The sequence below is a fragment of the Pelodiscus sinensis genome, chromosome 5 (genome assembly GCF_052426305.1).
Source record: "Pelodiscus sinensis isolate ZL-2025 chromosome 5, ASM5242630v1, whole genome shotgun sequence".
Taxonomy (NCBI): Eukaryota; Metazoa; Chordata; order Testudines; family Trionychidae; genus Pelodiscus; species Pelodiscus sinensis.
Window position 1 is genome coordinate 20010686 of NC_143056.1, and position 25013 is coordinate 20035698.

General features: G+C 41.8%; 1 protein-coding gene across 9 annotated transcripts in view; it reads left to right on the forward strand.

The window, feature by feature from the left end:
- The window catches only part of PPP1R13B (protein phosphatase 1 regulatory subunit 13B), a 158180-nt gene that overhangs the window by 80405 nt on the left and 52762 nt on the right, over positions 1–25013 (forward strand). For all 9 annotated transcript variants that reach the window (XM_075926477.2, XM_075926476.2, XM_075926475.2 and 6 more), the window contains one exon: positions 1192–1259. In XM_075926477.2, the coding sequence (XP_075782592.2) occupies positions 1192–1259 (68 nt within the window). The remainder of the gene's footprint in view (positions 1–1191; positions 1260–25013) is intronic.

Genomic DNA, 25013 nt, shown 5'->3' on the forward strand with positions numbered 1-25013 from the left:
GCTTCAGTGTTGGTGTGAATAAACTTTAACGCCATTTGGCTGAGTTTCAAGTAAACTTGATTAACTACCTGTTGTATTAAAAATAAAAACACCTGCTTTTTCTCCTCCCAAAAGAAGAAAAACCTTTAATAACCTATCAAATTTTAATTGCTTTGGATTGTTTTTACCAAATGACAAATATAATGTAGTTATTGTAGTTTGTAAGGAAGGGAATTAAACTTACAAAAAGCTGATTTGTTAAAAAGTGATTGTAATGTGTGTTGTACTTAAAAGAAGTACTCGGGATCTTTTTCAGGGGGATAAGGCAACATGCCACATTTATTGATCACACATAGAATAATCAACACTTATCATATGCATATTATATATATATATATATATATGTCACTCATGCACCCCCACACACACAAGCACACTCCGTCTTGCTGTTGTTACCAACCCCTTAACTTCACTGGCCAGGTGAGTTAGATGGGGGAGGGGTGGAGGCGGGCTTCTGCCAATCCAGATCGATGCTCCGATGGTGACAAGACGAAACCCGGGGTCCTCTGCAAGACACCTCACTTTTATAGCATCCCTCTCATATGCAAATATATCCCAGATTCAAACTCTGGGTCTGTGTCCGTTGGTCCCTTTGTGCTGCAGAGAGGGTGATTTCCAAAGAAGGTGCCTGCTTCTAATCCCCAAGGCCATCAATATGTCTGCTCTTCTTTCTTCAGCCTACTTGAAACCTTGGGTCTGGCTTCCACCCCCTCTTCAACTGGTGTAGCTGTCTGGAGGTGCTTGGCTACCAAGTCTTACTCATTCACACCTCATTCATTCAACAGGGCAATTGATTACAGAGTGGGGGAAAGAGAGTGGGGGGGAAATCTTATTCTACTCCTAGCAAAAGACATTTTTACCACTTTAACTATATACTCGGTTTTCTACAAGTTTTCTATATAGGGTTCTAATACAAAGTTACAAGGTTATATGGATTCAGGTTCTAATGCAAAGTTACAAGGTTATATGGATTAATACAAAGTTACAAGGTTATATGGAGAGGCACAATGTCAAGTCATATGAAGTAATATATATATAATACATAGATTTATCTACATGTGTACAGAGAAGGTTGTAGCTTTACAATAAAAACCTGAATTAAAAGCAAACAACTCATTCACCTTGCTAATAGGATTGATGCTTTATTTTTAGGTGGACGTCAGACTCAGAATCAAAGAAATGGAATAAATATACCTGTGGAGAAACGTACAGAGAATGGGGTATGTAACAAATGATACATACAGTGTGTTTATGTGCTCATTGCCATTATTTTAAAAGTTAGTACCATGTGTAAAATTCATCTCTTATTGCTGGGAACCAAAAGAAGCTACTGAAGTTTCAGATTCAATATGGTATATTTGAAGGGCAATGAGAGAGTACAGTTTAACTCTTAGAATATAGAGAGTAGTTTGTCCTCCAGAAAATGTAATATTCTCTACAACCCCACAAAAGCAGCCTACAATGTCCAGCTGACTGCTGATTTTGTCCTTTTGGTTTCCTGCTTCTCCTATCGCTGCCTGTTTGACAAAGAGCCCCAGATTGCTATGAGATGGTGTTCCTCAACATCACCTATCCAAACATCTGTTCTTACATGAGCTGTTTCTCTACAGCTGGTTCCTGATTTAGCACTCATGTAGAGGCCTGTCAAAATTGAAGCATATATCTGTGGATTAGGTGGCTTTTTAGATGGTGACATAGACTGAGTATCTCTCCCAGTTTAGAGTTTTGAAATGCCATGCTTCACAGCCAATTCTATATCCACTTGCATCTCTTTAATCTGGCAACCCTGGGAAACAAGATATGATGGATTAAAGATTTTGCCAAGACAGAGAGGGTGCTATGGGGTCTGGGCATGAGCGGGATGAAAGTGTCATTCTGCATCCCCTGTTGCTCCCAGGAAATGCTTCCGACAGCTATTGGCATGACAGGGAAAAGCCAAAGGTGAAGCACATCGATGCACTGCCACTCCCTCAGGGAGTAGAAATGGCAGCATGCAGAACCGCTTTCTCCTTGGAGTTGGAGGTTCAATGTATATAGTTTTATCCTTGTAACAGCTGGTTGTTTTTCTTTGTTTGTTTTATGTCTGTTTTTAGCTTAGTAAAATTTCAAATTATGTTTCTATTTTGAAATCTCTCTCATATATAACTAGCAGTGTTTTGTTGTGTTTCAGTTATTCCCAAATTTAAACTTCCTCTTTACAAGTAAAAATAAGGCTTTCCTAACTGCTAGGCCTATAAACCTCAAACCTAGGGACCTGAAATCACTGGTACGTAGAACTGGAAGGTACCTTCTGGATCATCAAGCCTATCCTATATTGCCATGGGCAACCCGGGTCATATAATCCAATTCACAAATTTTTCAAGATCTGTCAGATGTGTTAGGTTGTTCACCTCCATTACTGTGATCGGCTGGTTGGTTGAGAACCTCAGTCTGCTGATGATTAGAAAAATTCTTCTAATTTCCTACCTTAATTTATTCATATCCAGTTTTATACCCGTTTGTTCTGTATCAACGTCGTCCTTTTGCTTAAAAAGCTCTTCTGCTGCTCTGGTGTTTATTTCCTAAGTCCTGATGTATTTATATAGAGTAGTTAGATACCCTCTTAGCCTTTGATCTTGGCTTAGACTAAACAAGCCAAGATCTTTTAGTCTCCTCTGATAAGACAGGCTCTCCATGCCCTTAATTCTTCTCCTGACCCATCTCTGCACTTATTCTAGTTTCATGTTAAAAAAAGTTGAATACAGTGACCATGATTGTACACAGTATAACGGATCTTAATAATGCCTTATAAAATGGCATTAATACTTCCCTGTACTTTACTGGAAATACCTCATGAGATATAGCCTAGGTTTTCATTTACATTTTTTACAGCCTCATTACATTGATGCCTCAGTGTCCTCCTGGAAGTGACTGATACAGTGAGGTCCTTCTACTCCTTTGTAATTTCTGACTGATCAGCCCTCGTCTTTTATAGAAGAAATTCTTACTAATAATTCATAATGGTGTGACCTTGCTGGCTTCCTTACCTTATGTATCTTCTACAACAGAGGTTGGCAACCTTTTCAAACCAAAGAGCCAAACTTCATCAAAATTCAGAACAAGTGGTCAACAAAGAGCTGTCCATATAAGAATGCCCATTTGCATGACTGAAAATATACAACTTAATATTATTAATAATTGTCATAATTATTAATAATAGCATAAATGAAACATCGTAATCACAGACTCAAATTAATGGGATTTCTGCTGCTGCATCTTTTCACACACTTCTTTGAAGTTTGTATCATAGCTAGTCAAATCCATCTTCATGCATACATTCAGGTTGTCGTCTATCAATATTATGGCAGGGGGCTGGGGATGTGGGGATATGAGGGACTCAGGGCAGGGGGCTCAGGTGTATGATGGGCTCAGGGTTGGGGTGTATGTGAGGTGCAGAAGTGTTATGGTAGGGGACTAGGGATGTGGGGATGCAGGATAAGGATGATATATTTAGATTAATCAACTAATCAAGTGTAATGTCCATCGACTACTCACTTAGTCAATAAGGAGGGGCGCTCGCTATCCTGCTGTGCCACTGCATTTGAAATGTACAAGAGCCACCTGCTTGTGTGGTTCTTGACTGCTGCGGCAGTCCTCATGTATGGCAGGAGCAGGGAATCTTTTTTGGGTTGGGGGCCAGTGACCCACAGAAAAATCAGTCGGGGACCACACAAAAAAACCCAAACCCCTCCAAAACCCAACTGAAGCACCTCACTCCCCTGATGCTCCAGCCTTGTAGTGGGGAAGGGGCAGGGAAGACTGAGGTTTACGACCTCGGGCCAGATTAACTCTTCTGAGGTTCTAGAGTTAGTGGATTTTGTGGACCGCTCTGGGGTGAGGCCAGAAATGAGGGGTCAAGTGTGCGGGACAGGTGCTAGTGAATGGGATAGGAATGGGAGTGTGAGGTCTGGGTGAGAGATAGGGTGCAGGAGAAGGTTGGGAATAGGGTATCTGGCTGGGGAGAGGTGGAGGAGGAAATGAGGGTGCAGGAGCAGGCTGGGGGCAGGATGTCTGGCCACGGGAAGAGAGCAGGAGCAGGCTGGAGTAGGGTGCTTGGCTAGGGGGAGGGGGCAGGAGGAAGGGATGGGACAGGAGCAAGCTGGGGGCAGGGTGTCTGGCCGGGGAGGAGGAGGCAGGAGTGGTCTGGGGCAGGGTGTCTGACCAGGGGGTAGGAGCCAGGATCTCGGTTGGGGGGGGGGGGGCTTGAGGTGGTTGGGACTTTGGGGTCTCAGCAGGGGAGGGCTGAGTGTGGGGATTGGGGGTGTGAGGTCTGGGCATGAGAGAGTGGGAGAGACATATACTTGCTTTCGCGCCACTGGGGCCCCCAAGCTTGGCCTCCCACTACTCCCATTCACTGGAATCTGGCCAATGGGAGCAAAGAGGAAGCCTCCAGGAAGTGTGTCCCTGGAAGGAAGGTCCCTCAGCTGCGGGAAGGAAAACAGCAGCACATGGAGCCATTTTTGCTTCCTCTTGTTCCCCGCACACTGGATCTGGCAGGGAAGCTCAGGGCTTTCTCCTTCCATCTCCCCATAGGAAGCCGGCGCTGGCACGCCAACCTTGTAGGGAGACATGAGGCTGAAGCACCAGAGCTGGATACCTGCTGCTGTGGAATCTGGGGGCGGGGGAGGACTGAGCTGGAGCTCCAAAAAAACCATATATGGCTCCCTAGTAAGCCATATTTGGCTTGCAAGCCATAGGTTGCTGACCCTTGTTCTAATCTACAACAATCAACTTTCTTCTGTACGTGTTCTGCCCTCCTTTACACTTATGCCATACCATTGTCTTTGTGACGGATTGGTTCACAGAGGTTCCCTTGGGACAGTCACCCAATGTGCTGATTAGACCATTGAGCCCAGTCTACCTGCCCTGGTGGGGAATCCCATCACCCTATCTTGCTGCATCAGAAGCTCTGGTCTCCCCCTGCCAAGGCACAGAGTTGAGGTAATCATCATCATTGAACAGAGCAAGATCCCTGTCAGGACACCACAGTGATGACTTCTGACCCACAACAGTTTTCTCTTTAATCATCACTTATCAACAGTGTTAAAGACAGATTGGCTTTCCAGTTTAGCATGCTGTCAGTTTTACATTTATTACTCAGGTTCATAACATGATGAATGCTACTGACAGCTTGAACAAAAGACAGGACTATGCAGCACTTTAAAGATTAACAAGATGGTTCATTAGGAGGAGCTTTCGTGGGCCAGACCCACTTCTGAGGAAGTGGGTCTGGACCACGAAAGCTCCTCCCCTAATAAACCATCTTGTTAGTCTTTAAAGTGCTGCATAGTCCTATCTTTTGTTTCAACTAGACCAGACTAACACGGCTGCATCTCTTGTCACTGACAGGTTGGCATTCAGTGTCTGTTACCATGTTCGATTTAAGTCTTTGTAAAGATTTTCAGGTCAGCCGTTAAATAATTATAATAGTATAATAATTAATAAATACTCAAACTCCAGCCTTTAACTACAAAGAGAAAATTTATAACAAGCTGTTTAAACTCATCTGAAACATGTCAATTTGTTTTTTAATTCAAGATTTCCCATCCATAAGCACTAAATAGATTGACAATTAAGGGGTTGATTTAAGTTCTAGTGGTGATTATAAAAATGCTCATGTTAATTATATGACTGATACAAGTTCTGAGAAGTATAGAAAATCAAGATTCTGTTTGTGACAAGTTTTAAACTGGAGGGGGAGGAGGAAAAGGCTTGGTTTCAGGCTCAAGGATTTAATCGGTTTACTCTTATGTAATGCATTAGGCTTATTCATTTTAATTGGAATGCTGAATATTGTACTGCTCTGGAATAAATATAATACAATGGAACACTGAAGAAGCTTATAAAACTTAGCAAATTTTCTGTAATCAGGTATATTTTACTGTACTCTTATTTTATTAACATTATTGAAATATTGATTTTGTCAAGTATAATTAACTGGATAAAGCTAAAAGTGTAACTGATGTATAGACAAATGTGGTAGATTAAAAATGCTTGTTTTGGTGTTTAAATCAATACTGTTGGATGAAATGACAGTAAATCTGTTTTATTAGCATTCAGTTTGTGATTTTTATATTACTCATGTGTGCAGTTGCCTTTCTGTTCTTTGAAGCTCTTTCTGTTTGCATGATCACTACTTTGATCATCAGTAGTAGTGATTTTAAAATCATAATGAAAAATACTGTTTTATATTTATTAGATTATTTTCAAAAGATAGACTTTAATATTATTAGTAGAGAAGCCACCTCTAAAGGTCAAACATGCATTGCTATAAATGCTTATTAATCATCCCTAAGATGAAACCGCATCTATGTGAAGTAGCGTGTGAATTTGTTGCCAGGTAGTTCTTAAGTACCAGGGACCAAAATGGCTTGTCATGTCTTGGATTTTGTTTCCAACCTTACTAACTTTTTCCTCCTTGAAGGAGGGAATTGCACTATGCTCATGATCTGACATATCCCAGCTCCTGTGGAGAAGAGATTCATACAATTAGATTTTTTTCCCCTTGCTTGGAGCCCCGTGCAAGAGGGTAGCATCTCAAGATCGTTTCTTTCCTCAATAAAATAGTTTTGAATTTCCTCAGTGGAAATTTTTATTCCTGAATTAAACTGAAGATTGATATTTTTAATTGTATGGTACCATTTTTTTGCCTTATTGCCAACATTATGAATAACATTGGAAAATACTTCTGTTTATTTTATTTTAGTTTGTTGATGTGGCCTTTGTTAAGAGAAGATGGAACAAATCAAGTTTGTCCTTCAAAGTTGCATAAAATAGCTATCTTGAGAACATGCCAAAGACAAAGCAGAGACAAAAAGTCATAATTTGTGTAATCATGAGTTTATTTCAAAATTTGCCATTTGAGAAGCTCTATGGCAGGCATGTCCAAAGTCCGGCCCGCGGGCCAATTGCGGCCCGTGTTCCGGTTTAATACGGCCCCCCCAGGTAATTTGGCAATATCTATCTTTTATGGCCCCCAACAAATCCATATGTATTGAGATGAATACATTGTAAAATCTCAGTTAATGTCAGTTGGTCTAAATCAGTTATAAATATATTTGGACACAACATGTATACTTGGTGTTATGTTCCTGATCATATTTTTTGAACTTAAATGTTGACAGACAATCTTTATTACCAATAATATGTAATGTACTTTACAATGTTCCTGACATATATTTCAGCTTCCTGGATTTTTTTTTTCATCTGGCCTTCAGATATGAAAGGCAGAGTGATTTAACACCTGTTTAGATTTGTCATCCATGTGATGAAATGAAAAGTATGCCGTTTGCAATAAACTTTGCATAAAATAGTTAATTTGCATTTAATTTTAATGGTTCAAAGAATGTCAGGCAAAATGGTCGGCCCTCACGCATGTTCACTTCATCAAATCTGGCCCTCATTGAAAAAAGTTTGGACACCCCTGCTCTATGGCTATTAGGACTTATGTCATGTTATGAATGGAATGTTACTTTATATCTGACTTAAATGGTAGATAATCTTGCCTTTCAAAATCTCACCTCCTAAATTTTTGAAAGGAGCTAGTCTCATGATGGATCCAACTTTAGGAACAAGGATGAGTGTTGGACTGGTTACAAGACAACCTTGATGTTATGGTGAGGCCTAAGATTTTTCTTGGCTCAGGGGAGACTTACAAGTAGCAAAGTTTGCAAACTAATGCCTTAGAGCAGAGGGGAGTAATCCTGATTCTGCTGCTAATAATAATAGTCACACTAATAGGTAGCTGCTTTTCTTTTCTTTTCTTTTCTTTTCTTTTCTTTTCTTTTCTTTTCTTTTCTTTTCTTTTCTTTTCTTTTCTTTTCTTTTCTTTTCTTTTCTTTTCTTTTCTTTTCTTTTCTTTTCTTTTCTTTTCTTTTCTTTTCTTTTCTTTTCACTCAAATATTTGTGCTAGTTTTGTCAAGATTTTGGTATTCCCAGCAGACCATTTGCCACAAGAACCACTGTTGCTTTACAATAATTGGTTATATCTTATATGATATCAGCTGCTTCTTCAAGTTTCTAAGTTCTTCACTGAAATTGTCCGGAAACAGGGAGGAAGAGCAATAGTAGCTGAATCCACTAGGGGCCACTGTTAACACAGACAGTAGCTCTGGGATTTCTGTCTGCCAGATGGAAAGGTAGCTGGGGAGTTATTTGAGGAGAGCAAAAAGAAAGTGACCAGGTGTTTAGGTATGACCAAGGGAGTGGAGAGCACCATGCATGTTGGAGGTACATGGTGAGAAGAGAAAAAGGGACTGAGTATAGAACAGGATGATTGGAGGAAGGCTCAGAGGAAGGGATGATGATGGTAGAAAAATGCAGAATGAAAGTTAGTGTGATTAACATATGAGAGAGGACAAAATACTGATAACATTAAATAGGGATTAAAATACTTTTATTCATATAGGCAATTGTTGCAGTTGCACAGGAATGCTGTGAAAACACAAGTGGGACTGGAGGTGGCATGTGGCAGTCTCTTTGTTAAAAATGGCACTCACTCAAAAAAAAGATCTCCACTCTATATCCTAAATCAGATTTTTTTGACATGGAAGCTTTCTCTAAGAAGAGATAAAGAAGGCAGTGTATAACATAGCAGAGGCTTTCAAACTCTGGGTTTCAGCTTGTAAGGGCAAGCCACTAACTAGCTGTGAGACACTTTGTTTATCTGGGACACCACTTCTCGCAACTCCCATTGGCTAGGAACAGTGATCTGCAGCCAATGAGAGCTGTGATCACTCATACCTGTGGAGGTATAGGTAATCGAAGGGTCTCGTGGCCAGCTAGCAGCTTGCCCTTATAAGCCATGACCAAGTGTTTGAAAACCCTTGCAGTATAGAGTAGGTCTCTACGCTTTATTTTGCTTTTCTTAATGCTAGAACTCTCTCCTAGTTTGGAGAAGGGAGACGGGCCCAGTAAGTCTTTTCTGGGAAGGACTTTTGCTGTTGGATAATGTGGGACAGAACTTGAGGCAGATCTTACCTTTCTTAAGCAAAACACATTAGTTTAAAGCAAAAGAGGATAGTCTATTTTCTTACCAACTGGAAGTCAGATTTCTTTAAGCTTCCCTAGTCTGGAACCCTCAACAAGTAGATACAAATGGGAATTGATCATATCTTTTAGTTGTCAGGAAACAAAACTTTGTTTTTGTATTTTGTCTAGTGAATGGATTACTGTAGGTTGTACCAATATCCTGATAAGCAGGTTAGTTAAAATACTTTAGTGTGAGGAGGATGGAAGAAGCAATCTAGTAGCTTCAGACTGGGAGAGCCCTTCAGTTTTCAGACAGGAAAAGAGTATTTCCATTTTAAGTTTACATAGCAGAAGCAGCTATTTTTGGTATTTGGTTTGACAAAGGGGAACTAAACCTAGATTAGAACTAAATCTAGGTCTCCTAGATCATCTCTCCTTATGGAATTTCCTAATCATCCTTCTGTTGGTAGTGAGGGGAGTTAAAGGGTTACTCTTCTGAAAAAGCAACAGCAATAAAGTTAGACCTCCAAATCTGTAGTTCCTCTAATTAGGGATGTTAAATGTAGATTAATGGGCTAATTGAATAGTCAATGCAATTTGACCATTTAGATACTTGAAAACTGCTCTCATGTGGCCTCTCAGTCTTCTCTTTTTTCCAAACTAAACAAACCCAATTCTTTCAGTCTTCCCTCACAGGTCATGTTTTCTAGACCTTTCATCATTTTTGTTGCTCTTCTCTGGACCCTCTCCAATTTCTCCACATCTTTGCATTTGTCCTTATTAAATGTCATCCTATTTACTTCAGACCATTTCTCCAGTTTGTGCAGCAGTAGAGAGATTATTTTACTTCTGTATTTGGCACTGGTATAGTGTGTCCGGTTCTGATGTCCACAATTTAAAAAAGGGTGGTGATAAATTGGAGAGGCTGCAGAGAAGAGCCCCGAGAATGATTAAAGGATTAGGAAACATGCCATATTATGGGTGGTGGGTGTAAGAGGCCAGGCAAGACTAAGCCTCCCCAAACAGGATGCAGAGAATCTCCTGCCTTTGAATGCAGCTGCCAAAAGGGAACCTGAGCCATAGCCCCACTCCAACTCATCCTCTTCTCTAGTGACCCCACCCACACTCCTCTTTCTGGACCTGTTCCCCCAAGGTCTGATCCTTGCTTACACTGAGGCCCTGCCACTTGTACCTCTCCACCTCCTCCACCAAACTGTCCCATCTATCAGTTTTGTTTTTTATAAGGCTAGGGGTTCAAAGCTTAAGCAGTCTATAGATCAGAAACCATTTAACTAACCCTTTTCTCTATATCCTTTTTTCTCTATGAAGCCTGGGCCTTTGCAGCTGTAGTGACTAGTACTTTCTGTATACAGGAAAACAGTTTTAGGAGGGAGGGAAAAAGTTGAAGGGCAAAGAGCTTGGTCTAGAAGGAGACACAGTTTTTAAAATCTGAATTATGTTAAACATTAATTAATGTAAACATGCAACAGTAATTATTTCTAATGTTAACTTTTACTCCCACATGCAGTGTTAAAAGTGCTACCTGTTACAACAGGCTGGCCTTCTAAGAAGATCACACTTGTAGAGTTCTTTTTAAAATATAAGCAAAACAAACAAAAAACAAAAGCTGTCACCAGGGTTTCTTATTCTGTCATGAGACTTCTGAGGAGAATTTGGAATGTCCAAAATCCAAACAAATAAGCTAATATAAAAATTTAGTATAAGGAAATGAAAACATTTAAAATACTGTGGGATTTCTAAATTCTGTACACAAATTTGGCAATCAGAAAGTTCTTCCTGTTTTCTGATGGAAATTGACAGCACTTCATCTTAGTGCTCTTTTCTAAGGCAACAAGATTTTTTTTTAATTCTGCTTCCTTTCACAGAATGCTCACTGCATGGTCCACAAGTCCAAGCAACTGAGACTTTAATTTTCCAGGATTCCTTCCCTCTGGCCAAGAGATCTAGGAGTCTTGTTTCTCCTACACTTAAAGGCTCACCTCCTGGGCTCTGCACTGAGTTAGCTTTCCTTGGATTGTAAACTGCCACACCAGGGTCATTTCCTCTCTTTTAGTGGCTACCGCCTACGTTTCCAAGGTCTGAATACAGAAAACCACCTGAAATGTATTAGCATAGCCAAAGGTTTCCCTTTAGTCTTAAAAGGCCAGCATAGCCTGTTACAGCTAGCTAAAACATTTCCTAGAAGTCTACAATGTTCTGTTCTTTTCAGAACATAAAAACTAACTGAACTGTTACAACTTGAGGACAAAATCAGAAGTGGGAGGCTACAACCTTGCAGTGTGAAACGAACTCTAGTACATTCAGAATGTTTTTTGAATTCTTGCTTGACTAGAACTCTCAGAGCTCTTCAAGATTTTCATGAAAGATAGTTTTTTAATATAGGATAACAGACCTGGGAAACAGCTTTATCTGTGAGATGTCCCACTGAATATAATTTTGACTGCTTGGAAAGACTGAGGAAGCCCTTCAGGCTCAGACCTTGGACAGAGAAATTGGTCATGGTTCTTTACAAGTCCACAAAAGGTTCTCTTAAGCTACAAAATCCTCATTTTTGGGAAAGGGGCATCTGTTAGAGCCCTTTGTGGCAGAGCTCACTATTCTCAGGCTTGGAACTACTTTTAATTCCATCTCTTCTCAGCAGCATGAGTCAGTTGTTCATGGTGCAGATATGTCAGCAGTCCTTTCCAAAGTGTAGAGATAATCCTACTTCCAGTTAGGGATGTTAAAATATGATTATCTGGCTAATTATATAGTCAATACAATTTGTATTGATTATATGATTAGTTGATAAGCGCCTCTGTAGAGCCACAGCCGGGGTAGCTCCAGAGGAGCCGACTTGAGCCGGGACTGAGTAGTCCTGGCTCGTCCTGGCCCTAGAGCCACCCATGCTGCAGCTCTACATTATAAGTGTTGTGAGAGCTGCTGGGTTCTTACTACATTTAAAATGCAGAGGCGCAGCGATCAGCACGAGCCAGGACTGCTTGGTCCTGGCTCGTGCTGAGTCCAGCAGCTCTGTTCATGGTGGACAGCCCTGTCTACCGCAAACAGGGGCTGGTGCCTGAGCAGCCCCTACCCACGGTCAGCCCTAGCCACCGCGAACAGGGGCTGCTCTGGCACCAGCCCCTGTTCATGGCAGTCGGGGCTGGCTGCGGACAGGGGCTGGTGCCACCAGGCAACCCCCATTTGTGGCAGCCAGTGCTGGCTGCAGGCAGGGACTGCTCAGGCACCAGTCTCTGTACGCAGTGGACCGGGCTGTCTGCCGTGAACAGGGGCTGCTGGACTTAGTGTGAGCTGGGACCGAGCAGTCCTGGCTTGCTCTGATAGATGTGCCTCTGCATTTTAAATGTAGTAGAGGGAGGGAGGGGCACTACAGAGAGCACAGGCAAGAGAGGACTGTTTGAGTCCCTGCTTGCCCAGTGCTCCCTGCGGCACTTCTATTTCTGAAATGTACAAGAGCCCTGCAGGACAGAGAAGCGACTAGTCAAGTCGACTGTCCGATAAGCATTTGCCTATCCGTTAGCTGACTAGTTGCTTACATTCCAAGTTTCAGTTTCTGAATGTGGAGACAATAGTGAAGTCAGCTGTCTTGGTACTGGACTCCAAGGGTACGTCTACACTGCAACACTATGTCAAAATAACTAGTCCGCATCTACATAGCAGGCAGCTATTTCAAAATAGTGTCAAAATATTTTCAACCTGGAGGACTTTTTACTCCAATTCCTGTAAGCCTTATTGTACGAGGAGTAAGGGAAGTCAGAGGAAGAGTGCTTTATTTTGAAATAAGTGCTCTGTAGACACTCCCTATTTCGAAATAAGCTATTTCAAAATAAGATAAGCAATTGACGTATCTCAATTTGCTTAGCTTATTTTGAGTTAAGCCCTGCAGTATAGACGCACCCCAATAGCTCAACTGTAATTGGGATCCTGAAGTGGTCTCTTTTTTTCAGTCACAGCTGAAAAACATTTCTAACCAATTTCCAAAATTCCAGCCTTGCTTCAGATAAAGTTAGTTGTGAGTACTGATGTCCAGCTGGGTACCACCTAATTGGGAGGTCTCACTGATGTCCAGTCTAGGCAATATATTAAGGCTTCATGTTCTTTTTCTCTGTCCTAAAACAGAAAGGGGAAGTGAAGTATTCCTATCAGAAGGACCCTTCCTCGGGGTAGGCCTTGAAAAGAGGAAGTCAGAGTAGAGCCCAGTCAGAACCAAGAATTTGAGTTCTACCGCTCTCTGTAGAGAGGCATTTGAGACCGTTCTAGTTCTTCATATGTCTTTTGAGATCTTTTTGTTTTAGAACAAACTGGAAAATTGGTGTTGTCCCTAGCTAGTTCCAGAGCTCTTTTTATGCACTTGAGAGAATCCTAGTTTAGGATGATTGGTTCTGGAAATTTATAATCTATACGCCCCTTGTCTTTAAGCATATTTGCAACTCGAATTAATCCCACTCTGAAATGGACAGAAGGATTAGCTAAGTGAGCCCATTATTTGTTCACATACCATGCTTGCTGATCAAGACCTTTTGGAGGCATAGTGCTTCTGAGTAATCATATTGCTTTAATATCCTTTTTCCAGCATTCTTTCAACTATGGACTGGTTTCTTTCCCAGAACAAAGAACTGCAGTGCTCCTGTCAGCAACATAATTATTTGGCTATGGCTGTTGTCAGCCGCCAAATCTTCCTTTCTAGATCATCTTCTAAATTCATCTTACCTTCTGTTGGCTGATGTCTCCCTTCATTTTTCCTTTGGCCTATGATTTATATACAGTGGCCTCCTCAGCTCCTTTCACTGACGTGTCCATTGCACACTCAGTGTCTCATTAATTTTATTTTCCTATCCAATCAGCCTGTTTATACTGCATCTTCTCTTCCCCCCACCATCAGTGCTCTAGGAGGACCTTATTCCAACCATCAAAACCTCCTTGCCTTCATTTTGCTAACCCCTGCAGCCACCTCCTGCTCCAACTGTTGCCATTTCTATTCCACAAACTATCTTCTTAATATCAAGTAGCAATAAGATGGAGTCTGTTTTGGCTAATTTAGGACAAAGGGAATTAAACTAATTTTTGTATCTATCTTCATATGGTATTACTGGGTAATCTTGCTGTACCTCCCAGTTGGTGTCTCTTGTCTAGAAATAAATAGGGATATAAATGAGTAGTCGAGTATATGATTAACTGGTAAGCCTAAGCTTATTGGCTAATCTTCTAGACTACTCGCATTGCCTCCCCCCCCCCCTTGCTGTCTCTGTATCAGAGGCAGCAAGGGGTGGGTGGGAAGCAGAAACCGGTGCTGGGGGAGCTGGTGTAAAAGCCGGTTCTCCCCAGCACTGGCTCTATGATGCTTCCCCGCCAATAGAGACAGCAGTGCGGGATGGGGAAAGGGAGGCTGCCGCGAAGCAACCTCTGCCTGCGACGGGCCTAGGATTGTGGCAGGCAGAAGCTACTCCATGTCCCGCAGAGCAGCCTATGTCTGTGGCAAGCCTGGGCCCGCCACATGCAGAGGCTGCATTGTGGCTGCAGCCCCTGTCTGCGGGGTGTCCGAGCTCCCCATGGATAGAGGTTGCTTCATGGTAGCAGCCCCTGTCTGTGGGGGGTCCTAGCACCCCATGAGCAGAGGGTGGAGCAGCCTCTGTCTGTGGAGAGCTGAGAACCCCTGTGGACATGGCTGCTTCTGGACCAGCCACTGTTTGCAGTGGGCCCAGGTTTACCACGAACAGAGGCTGCTCCATGGGATGTCCGTGGGTGCTCAGACTGGGTGCCTGGGCTGCCGCAGACAGAGGCTGCTTCTCAGCAGACTCACCCCCACTCCAGCAGCCTGTGTCTGTGGGGAGCTTGGAACCCCATGGACAGGGGCTGCTGCCACCTTGTGCTGGCAAGAGGAGCTGGTTTATAAACTGGCTCCGGTCACGGACCGGCTCCCGCTTGGGCTCCCCGAGCGTGGGGCTGGAGCACACTGGCTGCAGGTCCCACCCCCGGTAACTGTAGAATAGTTGAGTAACCAATAAGAATGCATGCGGTTACTTGACTATTCTATCATCCACTATCGAGCATCCCTAGAAATAAAATAAAATAAATCAGCCAGAAAATATATTTTATTGTGTTTAGATACATGATATTTCCATACCCAGTGGCTGTGTCTACACTGATGCGATCTTGTGCCAAAGCGGCTGCTCTTGCGCAAAAACTTGCTGCCCGTCTACACTGGCTATGTGTTCTCATGCAAGTAAACTGACGTTCTACAGTATAGAATCAGGGCTTCTCGCGCAAGAACTATGATGCTCCCGCTCAGGAATAAGCCCTTTTGCACAACTGTTCTTGCGCAAGAGGTCAGTGTAGACAGGCAACATGAATTTCTTGCGCAAGAAAGCCCTATGGTTAAAATAGAGATAGAAATGTAGTCGTGTTAGTCTGGTGTAGCTGAAACAAAAAACAGGACTATGTAGCACTATAAAGACTAACAAGATGGTTTATTAGGTGATGAGCTTTCATGGGCCAGACCCACTTCCTCAGATCAATATGTGGAAGAAAATTTAGGCATGAACCTGATTCAAGCTTACACAGGATGTCTAACTTAATTGATCTCCATTAGGCTATGTCAACACTGGTGTGATCTTGCGCAAAAAACTCATTAGCGCAAGAGTTCTTGCGTTAAAGTAGTTGTGCAAGAAAGCGTCTACACTGGCATGTGCTTTTGCGCATTTTCTTCCACATATTGATCTGAGGAAGTGGGTCTGGCCCACGAAAGCTCATCACCTAATAAACCATCTTGTTAGTCTTTAAAGTGCTGCATAGTTCTGTCTTTTGTTTCATTGTAAACATGGCAGCCTTTTATATTTTCATCTTTGTTTTTAGAAATGTGCTATGCTAGAGGACAGAATTGGGGAATGAGTAATGAGACTGAGTATTTTGTTTTGGGGTTGCATATGGACTGGAAGTAATTGAATTGATTTAAATAATTGAAAACATTTGGGTCTATATTTGTCTTGATACGGTCTTTTGTATGATGGAGTTTCTTTGTACTACTGCATGAATGCTGTGTTGCTGTTTCATTAATTTAATCTTGTGTATGATTTAAGAATAAATAAAAGTTTGGAGGAGAAAATCCCTAAGCATAGAATTGGCAACTTTCACAAAATTGTAACATGCTTATTTTGCATGTGATGTTTACTTTGTGCCTTGTACAGTAAGTTTCTCACAATAAAGATACAGATTTTAATATACCTCAGTCAACATGATTTTCTATTAGGGATGTAAGTGACTAGTCGACTATCCGATAAGCATAAGTTTATTGGATAGTCTAGTAGTGACTCGACTAGTCACTGCCCCACCCCCAGCTGCCTCTGTCAAGCGGATTAAAAGCCCGTTCCTCCCCAGCACCATCTCCGCGGGAAGCAGTGGAGGGCAAAGGCGTAGCAGGGTGCTGGGCACAAGCCAGGAATCAGCTGTCCCAGCTTGTATCTGGTTCCTCTCCCCCTCCCCCGCATGTCAGCCTTTTAAATGTATTGAGAGCCTGCCATCACAATTTCTCCCTCTTATTGACTAATCGACTAGTTGATGGAAATTCCATCAACTAGTTGATTAGTTGACTAACATCCCTATCTTCTATTATTCTGAACAACAAATATTACAGGGATGCAGAAGAGGCTGGGGGAGGATAATGACCTTTCACAACCTATGATACTTAGACTTTTGCATTTATTTTAAATATTACAAAACTAAAAAAGAAACATTCTGTTATCTCTTAACATCAAAATTGCCTGCATTTCAGTATTTTCAGTTTAACCCTGTAACTGTTAAAGAAAAGAGGCTTGCTCAACATTTTCCATTGGATATGGAAAAGTGCAATACATCAAGCTGATTACAGTTGACAGTTGGCTTGATCTTGCCATGATTAGGTCTTTCACTGCTGGCAAAATCCACTAGTCTTTTCAGTTCACTGATTGCTGATGAATGCAGAGACAGCTTTTCATAGTGGTAAAGGATGTGGTAGAGAGGAGGATCCCTTTAGTTAGTGTAGAAACAGATACAAAATCTTACTTGTTATTGATTATGCCTTGCCACCAAGATGTGAGAGTGTGTGCATCTTGTAGAATTCCTGTGGTCACTTGCTAACTTGGCTTACCAAGAGTAAACAGTTAACATGGTTGCTGTAGGTAGAGAATAGCACAAAATGGAACTGAAGCACTTTGAAGGAATGCAAGAGTTGACACCTGATGGGCAATGCAGCAAGATAAAGATATGCTCTTTTACGATTACATGGGAAAGTATTCAGCAGGTAATTAATTACTTTATACAAATTTAGTTTTACACTTAAATGATATTTTGTTTTGCAAGCAGTTCATTAGAATACTGTATAACTATTTCACTTGAAATTGTTATGGTTTTGGAGTCATGTGATCTGAATGCAGACTAGTTTGTTTTAATAAATATAGTTTTAAGCATTGAAAATGCAATTCTGAAAAACACATTATTGTTTGGCATATGCACAAGCTGATAATTGTAAATGACAACACTGTAGTCAATTTCAAACATGACAAGTGAATTATTTAAAAGGAAGGATTAAGCAATACCTGTAAGAAGTACAAGTCCTACACTGTCATACAGGCTATTTATTTTTCAATGCATATATTTCTTTTTGGGAATGTTTGATCATTGTCATGTAAACAATATAACATCACCACTGTAAAACATGGCATTGAAACCATTATTTAAGGGAGAAATAAACATAGGTGATATTAACCATATTATTTAAGAGACCTGTAATGAAATGGTTTTTTTTAGCCAGAATGGACTGGCATATCCAGTCCAAAAGATGCAAAAAAATGATAGTTTTTCTTTTTTAATACTCAGAAAATCTAGTTCAAAAAACTTGTTTTTAAAGAAACCCAGACTATTTGTTTTGAAAGCTTAATGAGACATGGGTACTACTCATAATTATTCTGAGTAAAAGATTGGTACCATAAACAGTTTTAAAGTTCTATATATAATTGGTCTCTATAAGTTATTTCCATATTTATGCATGAAAAGCTTTTTTTTCTTCTTTAAATGGATAACTGTTTCTAGTCAGGAGAAAGAGAAAGGAAAATATATAGGTGTGTGTTTCCTGCTGCCAGTAAAAACAGTGGTATCTTTACCTTACATATATAGTTGAATTTAAAAGAAGTTTGGCTTTGGCGTTCTTTTATAGTTTCTTTGGAAATTGTTTATTTTTTTCTTACGTTGTAGAAATTATTTACAAAGCAGTCCTATTTTATTCAATACTTATTCTCATGTGTTCACTATATAATTGTATAATAGGTAAATAAACTCATTTGTAGTTTTTGAAATTGTTATAGAATCATAGACATGTAGGGATGATAGGGAATTCAAGAAGTCATCAAATCCAGTCCCCGGAGCTGAATCAGGACCAAGTTGTGGAGTCAGATTCATAGCATGGCAGCCCTCGGGATGTGCAGTGCCTCCCTGTGCCTCCGCCAAAATTTTAATTACTTCATGGGGTGCCTCCTCATGCCCTCTCTCTGTATCTCTTCCCCTCGCATACACCAGGTCCCTATGGTCAGATTCCTTTTTTGGTGTTTGTTTAGTTTCTTTTCTGAAACTAAAAGCAGGATAGCTGCTGGTCTGCCTTGCCAGGAAAAAACAAGTAGTCATCATTATACTTGAAAGTTCTAGAACATTGGAAAAAACACTAATAAATTACTGGATCTGAAGTTTGGGACTTAAAGCAGCCTAAAGCCTTTATTATGTAGGCTGATCCAATTATATCAGCATGCGTTAGGGGTTGCTAACAAAATACAGTATTCCTTTTTAGTAATAGCTATTGTGGCTTTGACAAATGTAGGAAAAGTGAAATTTGTCTGCAAATTGAATGCAATACTGCTGGTATAATATTTAGCGTTTTAAAGTAATTGAATATTACTTAATGCTCAAAAATAATATAACTGAATGGTCTTTCATTGTAGGTGTCTGAATAAAATGAATCTGAATAAAATAACATCGGTTAATTTGAATGCTCTACTACACAGTTGTACTTAGTGAGTGTCTACAGATAGCTTATGTTAACTTTGTTGTTCTTTATTTTTTAATTTCTGAAACAGTTTGTTTTATCTCTTTTTAATTAGATTGTTCCTCTCCATGAGCCTTAAAAATGCACATGGTGTTATCATTGGATTTTTAAATGGATTTCTGCTGCTGGCATTTTCTGACCTAATTTTTAAAAATGCAAGGCACATGTGGATAAAACCATTAAACTGGAAATAATGTCATATGCACAGAGATCAGTAAACAATCAATTTTAGTTAAAATTGAATCAGATACTCATTTTGTAATGTTAAGTATGGGTCTGTTCACAACTCTTCTAAAATGTACCATACCATCATACTTCCTATATGAAATACAGGCAAGGGAAGTCACAAAAGACTAAACTGTGTAAAAGACTAAACTATGCCACACTCTCTCAAAGAAACTCAGGAAACACCTTATCAGAATTCTATTCAACAAACAAAAGAAAATCAAGACGGAGCTCTCAACGTTAGAAAACTAGCATAAAAAACCAAGCTTTCATACACACTTCATCTTTTCCAGACTTTACTAAAATTCAACAGACCATCTGCAAAGATTACTTCATCTCCCTTCAGAAGAAAAAGGACAATAAACTATCCAAACTCCTACATGCCTCAGGATCTCTCATTCCAAATACTTTCAATTCACCTAGCAACTTTGTCAACCTATTCAACCATTCTCTTAGCCCAGCAGAGGAATCTGTCCTATCTTGAGGACTCTTCTTCTGCCCAACCACCCCTACAAATATTATTCAATTCTGTGGAGATCTGGAAGCCTATTTTTTCCGCCTCCACGTAAAGGAATATTTCCAACAAACTGATGAACAGCACACTGACCTTGCTGCTCCCCCACAAGAGGAAGGCTTCTATGTGGACCCCTACTAATGGTTGTAGTCTTGACTTCTACTCAGCTGCTTCCACAAATGTGCTCGAGCTGACATTAGTCATCCAACAACAGCATATAACATACAACCTCAGTCATGCAGAACACAATGCTATACACAGCCTCAAAAACAATTCTAACATCATAATCAAAGAGGCTGATAAAGAGGGTGCTGTAGTCATCATAAACAGAACAGATTATGAACAGGAGGCAATCAGACAACTCACCAACATCAGATTCTATAAGCCTCTCTCCTGTGATCCCACTAAAGAGTACCAAAAAAAATGAAACAGCTACTTCTGAAGCTCCCTGATGTTGCTCAGGACGAAATCTTCACTAACACTCCTTCCCCCCAATCTCCGACCAGGAGTTTTCTATCTGCTACCCAAGATACACAAACCTGGAAATCCCGGATGACCGATCATCTGAAGCATTGGCACACTTCCTACAGGATTATCTGGCTATATTGACTCTCTCCTCAGACCCTATGCTACCAGCACTGCACTCCTAGCTATCTTCAAGACACCATCGATTTCCTGAGGAAACTTACAAAACATCAGTAATCTTCCTGAAAACACCATCCTGGCCACCATGGATGTAGAAGCTCTTTACACCAACATTCCATATGAAGACAGATTACAGGCTATCAGGAACACCATCCCCGATGATAGCACTGCACACCTGGTTACAGAGCTCTGTGACTTCGTCCTCACCCATAGCTACTTCCGATTTGGAGACAATTTGTCAGTGGCACGGCCATGGGCACCTGCATGGCACCACAGTATGCCAGCATCTTTATGGCTGACCTTGAACGTTTCCTCAGCTCTCACCCCTTAGTACCCTTACTCTACTTATGCTACATCAGTGACATTTTCATCATATGGACCCATGGGAACGAGCCCCTTGAAGAATTTCACATGGACTTCAACAACTTCCACCCCACCATCAACCTCAGCCTGGATCTGTCCACACAAGAGATGCACTTCCTTGACACTAGAGTACAATTAAGTGATGGACAAATTTCTACCACCCTATACCGGAAACCTACTGACCGTTACACTTCATGCCTCCATCTTCCATCCCAGACACATTTCTTAATCTATTGTGTACAGCGAAGTCATTAGATACAACCGGATTTGCTCCAATCCCACAGACAGAGACAAACATCTACAGGATCTATATAGAACATTCATAAAACTGAAATACCCACCCGGAGAAGTGAAAAAACAGATCAAAAGAGCCAAAAAAGTACCCAGACATGAACTACTTCAATACAGGCCAAAAAGAGAAAACAACAGAATTCCACATGTCATCACCTACGGTCCATAACTTAAACCCTCCAACGCATTATCAACAATTTACAACCTGTCCTGGAAAAAGGACCCCTCAATCTGAGAGGCCTTGGGGAACGGCTAGTCCTTGCTTACAGACAACCCCTTAACCTCAAAAAATTCTTACCGGTAACCACACAACACACCTCCATCATCATCATCCAGGAACCCACCCCTGCAATCAACCCTGGTGCCAACTCTGCCCATACATCTACACAAGTGATTTCATCACTAGACCCAACCACATTAGTCACTAAATCAGAGGCTCATTTAACTGCACTTCCACTAATATGATCTATGCCAACAGGGCCCCACTGCCATGTATATTGACCAAACTGCACAGTCTCTTCGGGAAAGAATTAATGGACACAAATCAGATATCTGAAAAGGCAATACACAAAAACCTCTTGTTGGAGAACACTTTAATCTACCTGGACACTCATTAATGGATCTCCAAGTCACCCTTTTCTTTCAGGCCAATTCCACAAGCCAAATACACAGGGAAGGATTGGAATTTAACTTCATTTACAAGTTTTATTCTTATGCAAAGGGTATGAATAAGGACATTGGCTGGCTCGCACACTATCTTCCACATCCGGTGACTTAACCTACCAACCATACAATGGAGGTGCTAATTGTTCTTATCAGCCTGTTGTAACTATTTGAACCGTCTGCTCACAGTCTCTCTCCTTTTATATTTTTTCTCCTTTCCCCCTCCTTTTTTTTTCTCTCCTTTATATCAGTGGTCACCACCCAGTAGATTGGGTTCTACCAGTAGATCTTGGAGCCTCTGACAGGTGATCCTGAATGGTTTGGCCAAAAAGCTATCAAGCACTGGCACTTCAGCTGCCCCTCCACCCACTGTCATGCTGCTTCTGCCCTCTGCCTTAGAGCTGCCCCCCGATAGCCTCCTGCTTGCTGTGCAGGGTGTGGGAACAAAATGGAGGGTCCTGATGTCCGGGTGTTCCTCCTTCCCCCACTTCTGTACCCATCTCTGCACAGAGAGAAGGGGATGGAGGGAGCTTGGCAATGCAAATCTCTGTCACTCTCACACACTGTGTGTGTCTCTATCATTCTCACCTCCTGACCCAACACATATGTGGGGGATTGTTGTTACTTCTGTTACTGCTTGCAAAGTGTGTTATTTTGGGGTTTTGAATGTCTGTGTGTTGCATAATTTTCATTTCTCTCCTATGCTTAGATTTAATTCTTTGAGTAAAGAGTTCTAAAATGCCTAACCTGTCATGGCTGGATTAATTATCCCTGTGGTAATTGCTGTTCCTGGAAAGGGCTGGCATGTCCCTGCAGTCCCCGAGAAAGGCAGAGCAGGGAGTCTCCACATGCTGTCCACTTCTGCAGCTCCCATTGATCAGTGACAGGGAACTGTGGCCAGTAGAAGCTGTGGGCTCAGTGCATGTAAATGAGGGGCAGCACATGGCGCTGTGGAGTTATACATGCTAACTGCTTTCAGGAGCGTTGCAGGGGCCAGGACAGCAGTAAGTCTGCCATGCCCCCACTGCTCTACCACCTAGAAGCCATTTCAGTTAAACGGTGCCCAGCCACAGACTGCTTCCTGAACTTCTGTCCCAGCCTTGAACCTCCTCCTGCACCCAGCCTCCTGCCCCAGACTTGAGTTCCCCTTTAACCAAACTCTGTGTGCGTCTACACTGCAGCATTTTTCCAGAAAAAAGATTGTTTTTCTGGAAAAATAATACTTGTGTCCACACTGCCATTGAGTTCTTTTGACAGAAAGTCAAAAGAACAGAGGGGGTTTTCCGACGGCAGTAAACCTCATTCTACGAGGAAGCTTTTTCGGAAAAAGGCATGTGTGGACACAGAAGAGGGAGTTATTTGGAAAGATGTGGCCTCCAGGAAATAACACATGTGCCCCGGTGGCCACTCCGTCCAGACTAATCACAACTTAAATGCGAGATAGCATCCAATCAATATGGACGCTATCTTTCGAAAAAGCACATTGCTTTTTTGTTGCACTTTTGCTGTGTGGATGCTCTCTTTTAAAATAAGCTTTTCTAGACGATCTTTTCCGGAAAAGCTTCTTCCAAAAAAAGCTTGTAGTCTATACGTAACTTCCCAGAACTTGCACCCTGAAACCTCTCCTGGATTCCAATTCCCTACCCTGAGCTAAGCCCAGAGCCCTTCGCACACTCCAAACTCCTTGGCCCAAGACCAAAGCCTGCACCCCAAGCCCCTATCCCACCTTGGTGAAAGTGAGTGAGGATGGGGAAGAAGGGGGATGGAGTGAGCAGGGTGAGGTTTCAGAGAAGAGGGGGGAACAGGGACAGGGCCTCAGAGAAGGGGCGGGATGGAAGCAGGGCAAAGGTATTTGGATATGTGAGAGATCTTACATTGCACTTAAATTGAAAAAGTGATCTTGTGGTTAAAAAGGTTGGAGACCACTGCTTAATACTGTTCATCTAGTTAAAAAACAGCAGAAACTTCTTGGAAGATTCTGTAAATATAATAACCAGAATAACCAACTCTTATATAACTCTCCCTGCTGCCCAGGTGTTGAAGAAGAATGGCTGGCATTCGCCGCACCCTGGCTACTCCCAACTGGACTACAGTTTCTTGGGTAACATAGCTAGGTTTAAGTCCGTAGTGGCCTCCAGGGTACTGTAACTTGCACTAGGGCAAAGGCATAGACTTGGAAAGCTATATTTGGTTGGTGGGTCTCAGCTACTCCTTCTTTTGCCTGTCCAATTTGGGGAAATATAGCCATCTTTTGACAGATATAGCAGACAAGCGCCTAGCGTGTTTCTGTGGGTTTCTACAGTCTGGCAAGGAAACGAGCAGTGGAATAGTCAGAACTGCTCTCTCTTCCTTCCTTTATTAATGCAGTACAAGGAGGAGGAGGCACATGAGGGATGGGGGGAGGCTGATGCTTGAGGATTCTGGACCTCACTGGCCAGTCACAACTCACCCTGCATCTACCCTCATTCATTCTACAATTCCTTTTGTACATGCATACACCCCATTCTGAAGTCACTTGTTTTGCATACCCATTCCATCTCGCCAGCTTTGCCTGTGGGTTATGGGTTTTAGACCCGTCTGTGGGTCTCTGAAGTAAATTAATTTAGAGAAACATTTATCTGGTTTGTTGTTTTTCCCAATACCCCACTTGTTAGAAAAGGTCAGCCCATCATATAACAGCTACACATATTGATGGGAAAACTCTCACTTCTCAGCTGTGAAGAGTTGTTCCAAACCTGTGAAACGACTTACTGCCATCATCTGTCCTTTCCTACATCTTCCTCGTAAGCTGATAAAATACAGATGTTGCTTCCTTTCTCATTGGAGAGTTCAGTGCCTGGCCATGAGGTTCAGAAAAAGGATGTGATTCCTGGAATCCCCAGCCTCCTCAACATAGGTGACTGCATTCCCCACTTTGGCCCAGCTCAGCTCTGTAGGCATAATGAACTTTTACTGGCCCAGGGGAAGCACCACCTCTGTGGGAGGAGTATACCTATGAATGGGTTGGAGAATACCCCTTGTAAGCAGGGAATGCCTTACATGGAGGTGGAGATATCTGATGGCTGGCAGAGGTCAGTCTGCAGGGAGCGAGGGGGCTCTTGGGTATTGCTGGGGTTGGGAATGTCTGCCTCCTTTGATGATTCTGCTGTCTCTTGAATTAGGGAAATAGTGATCCCT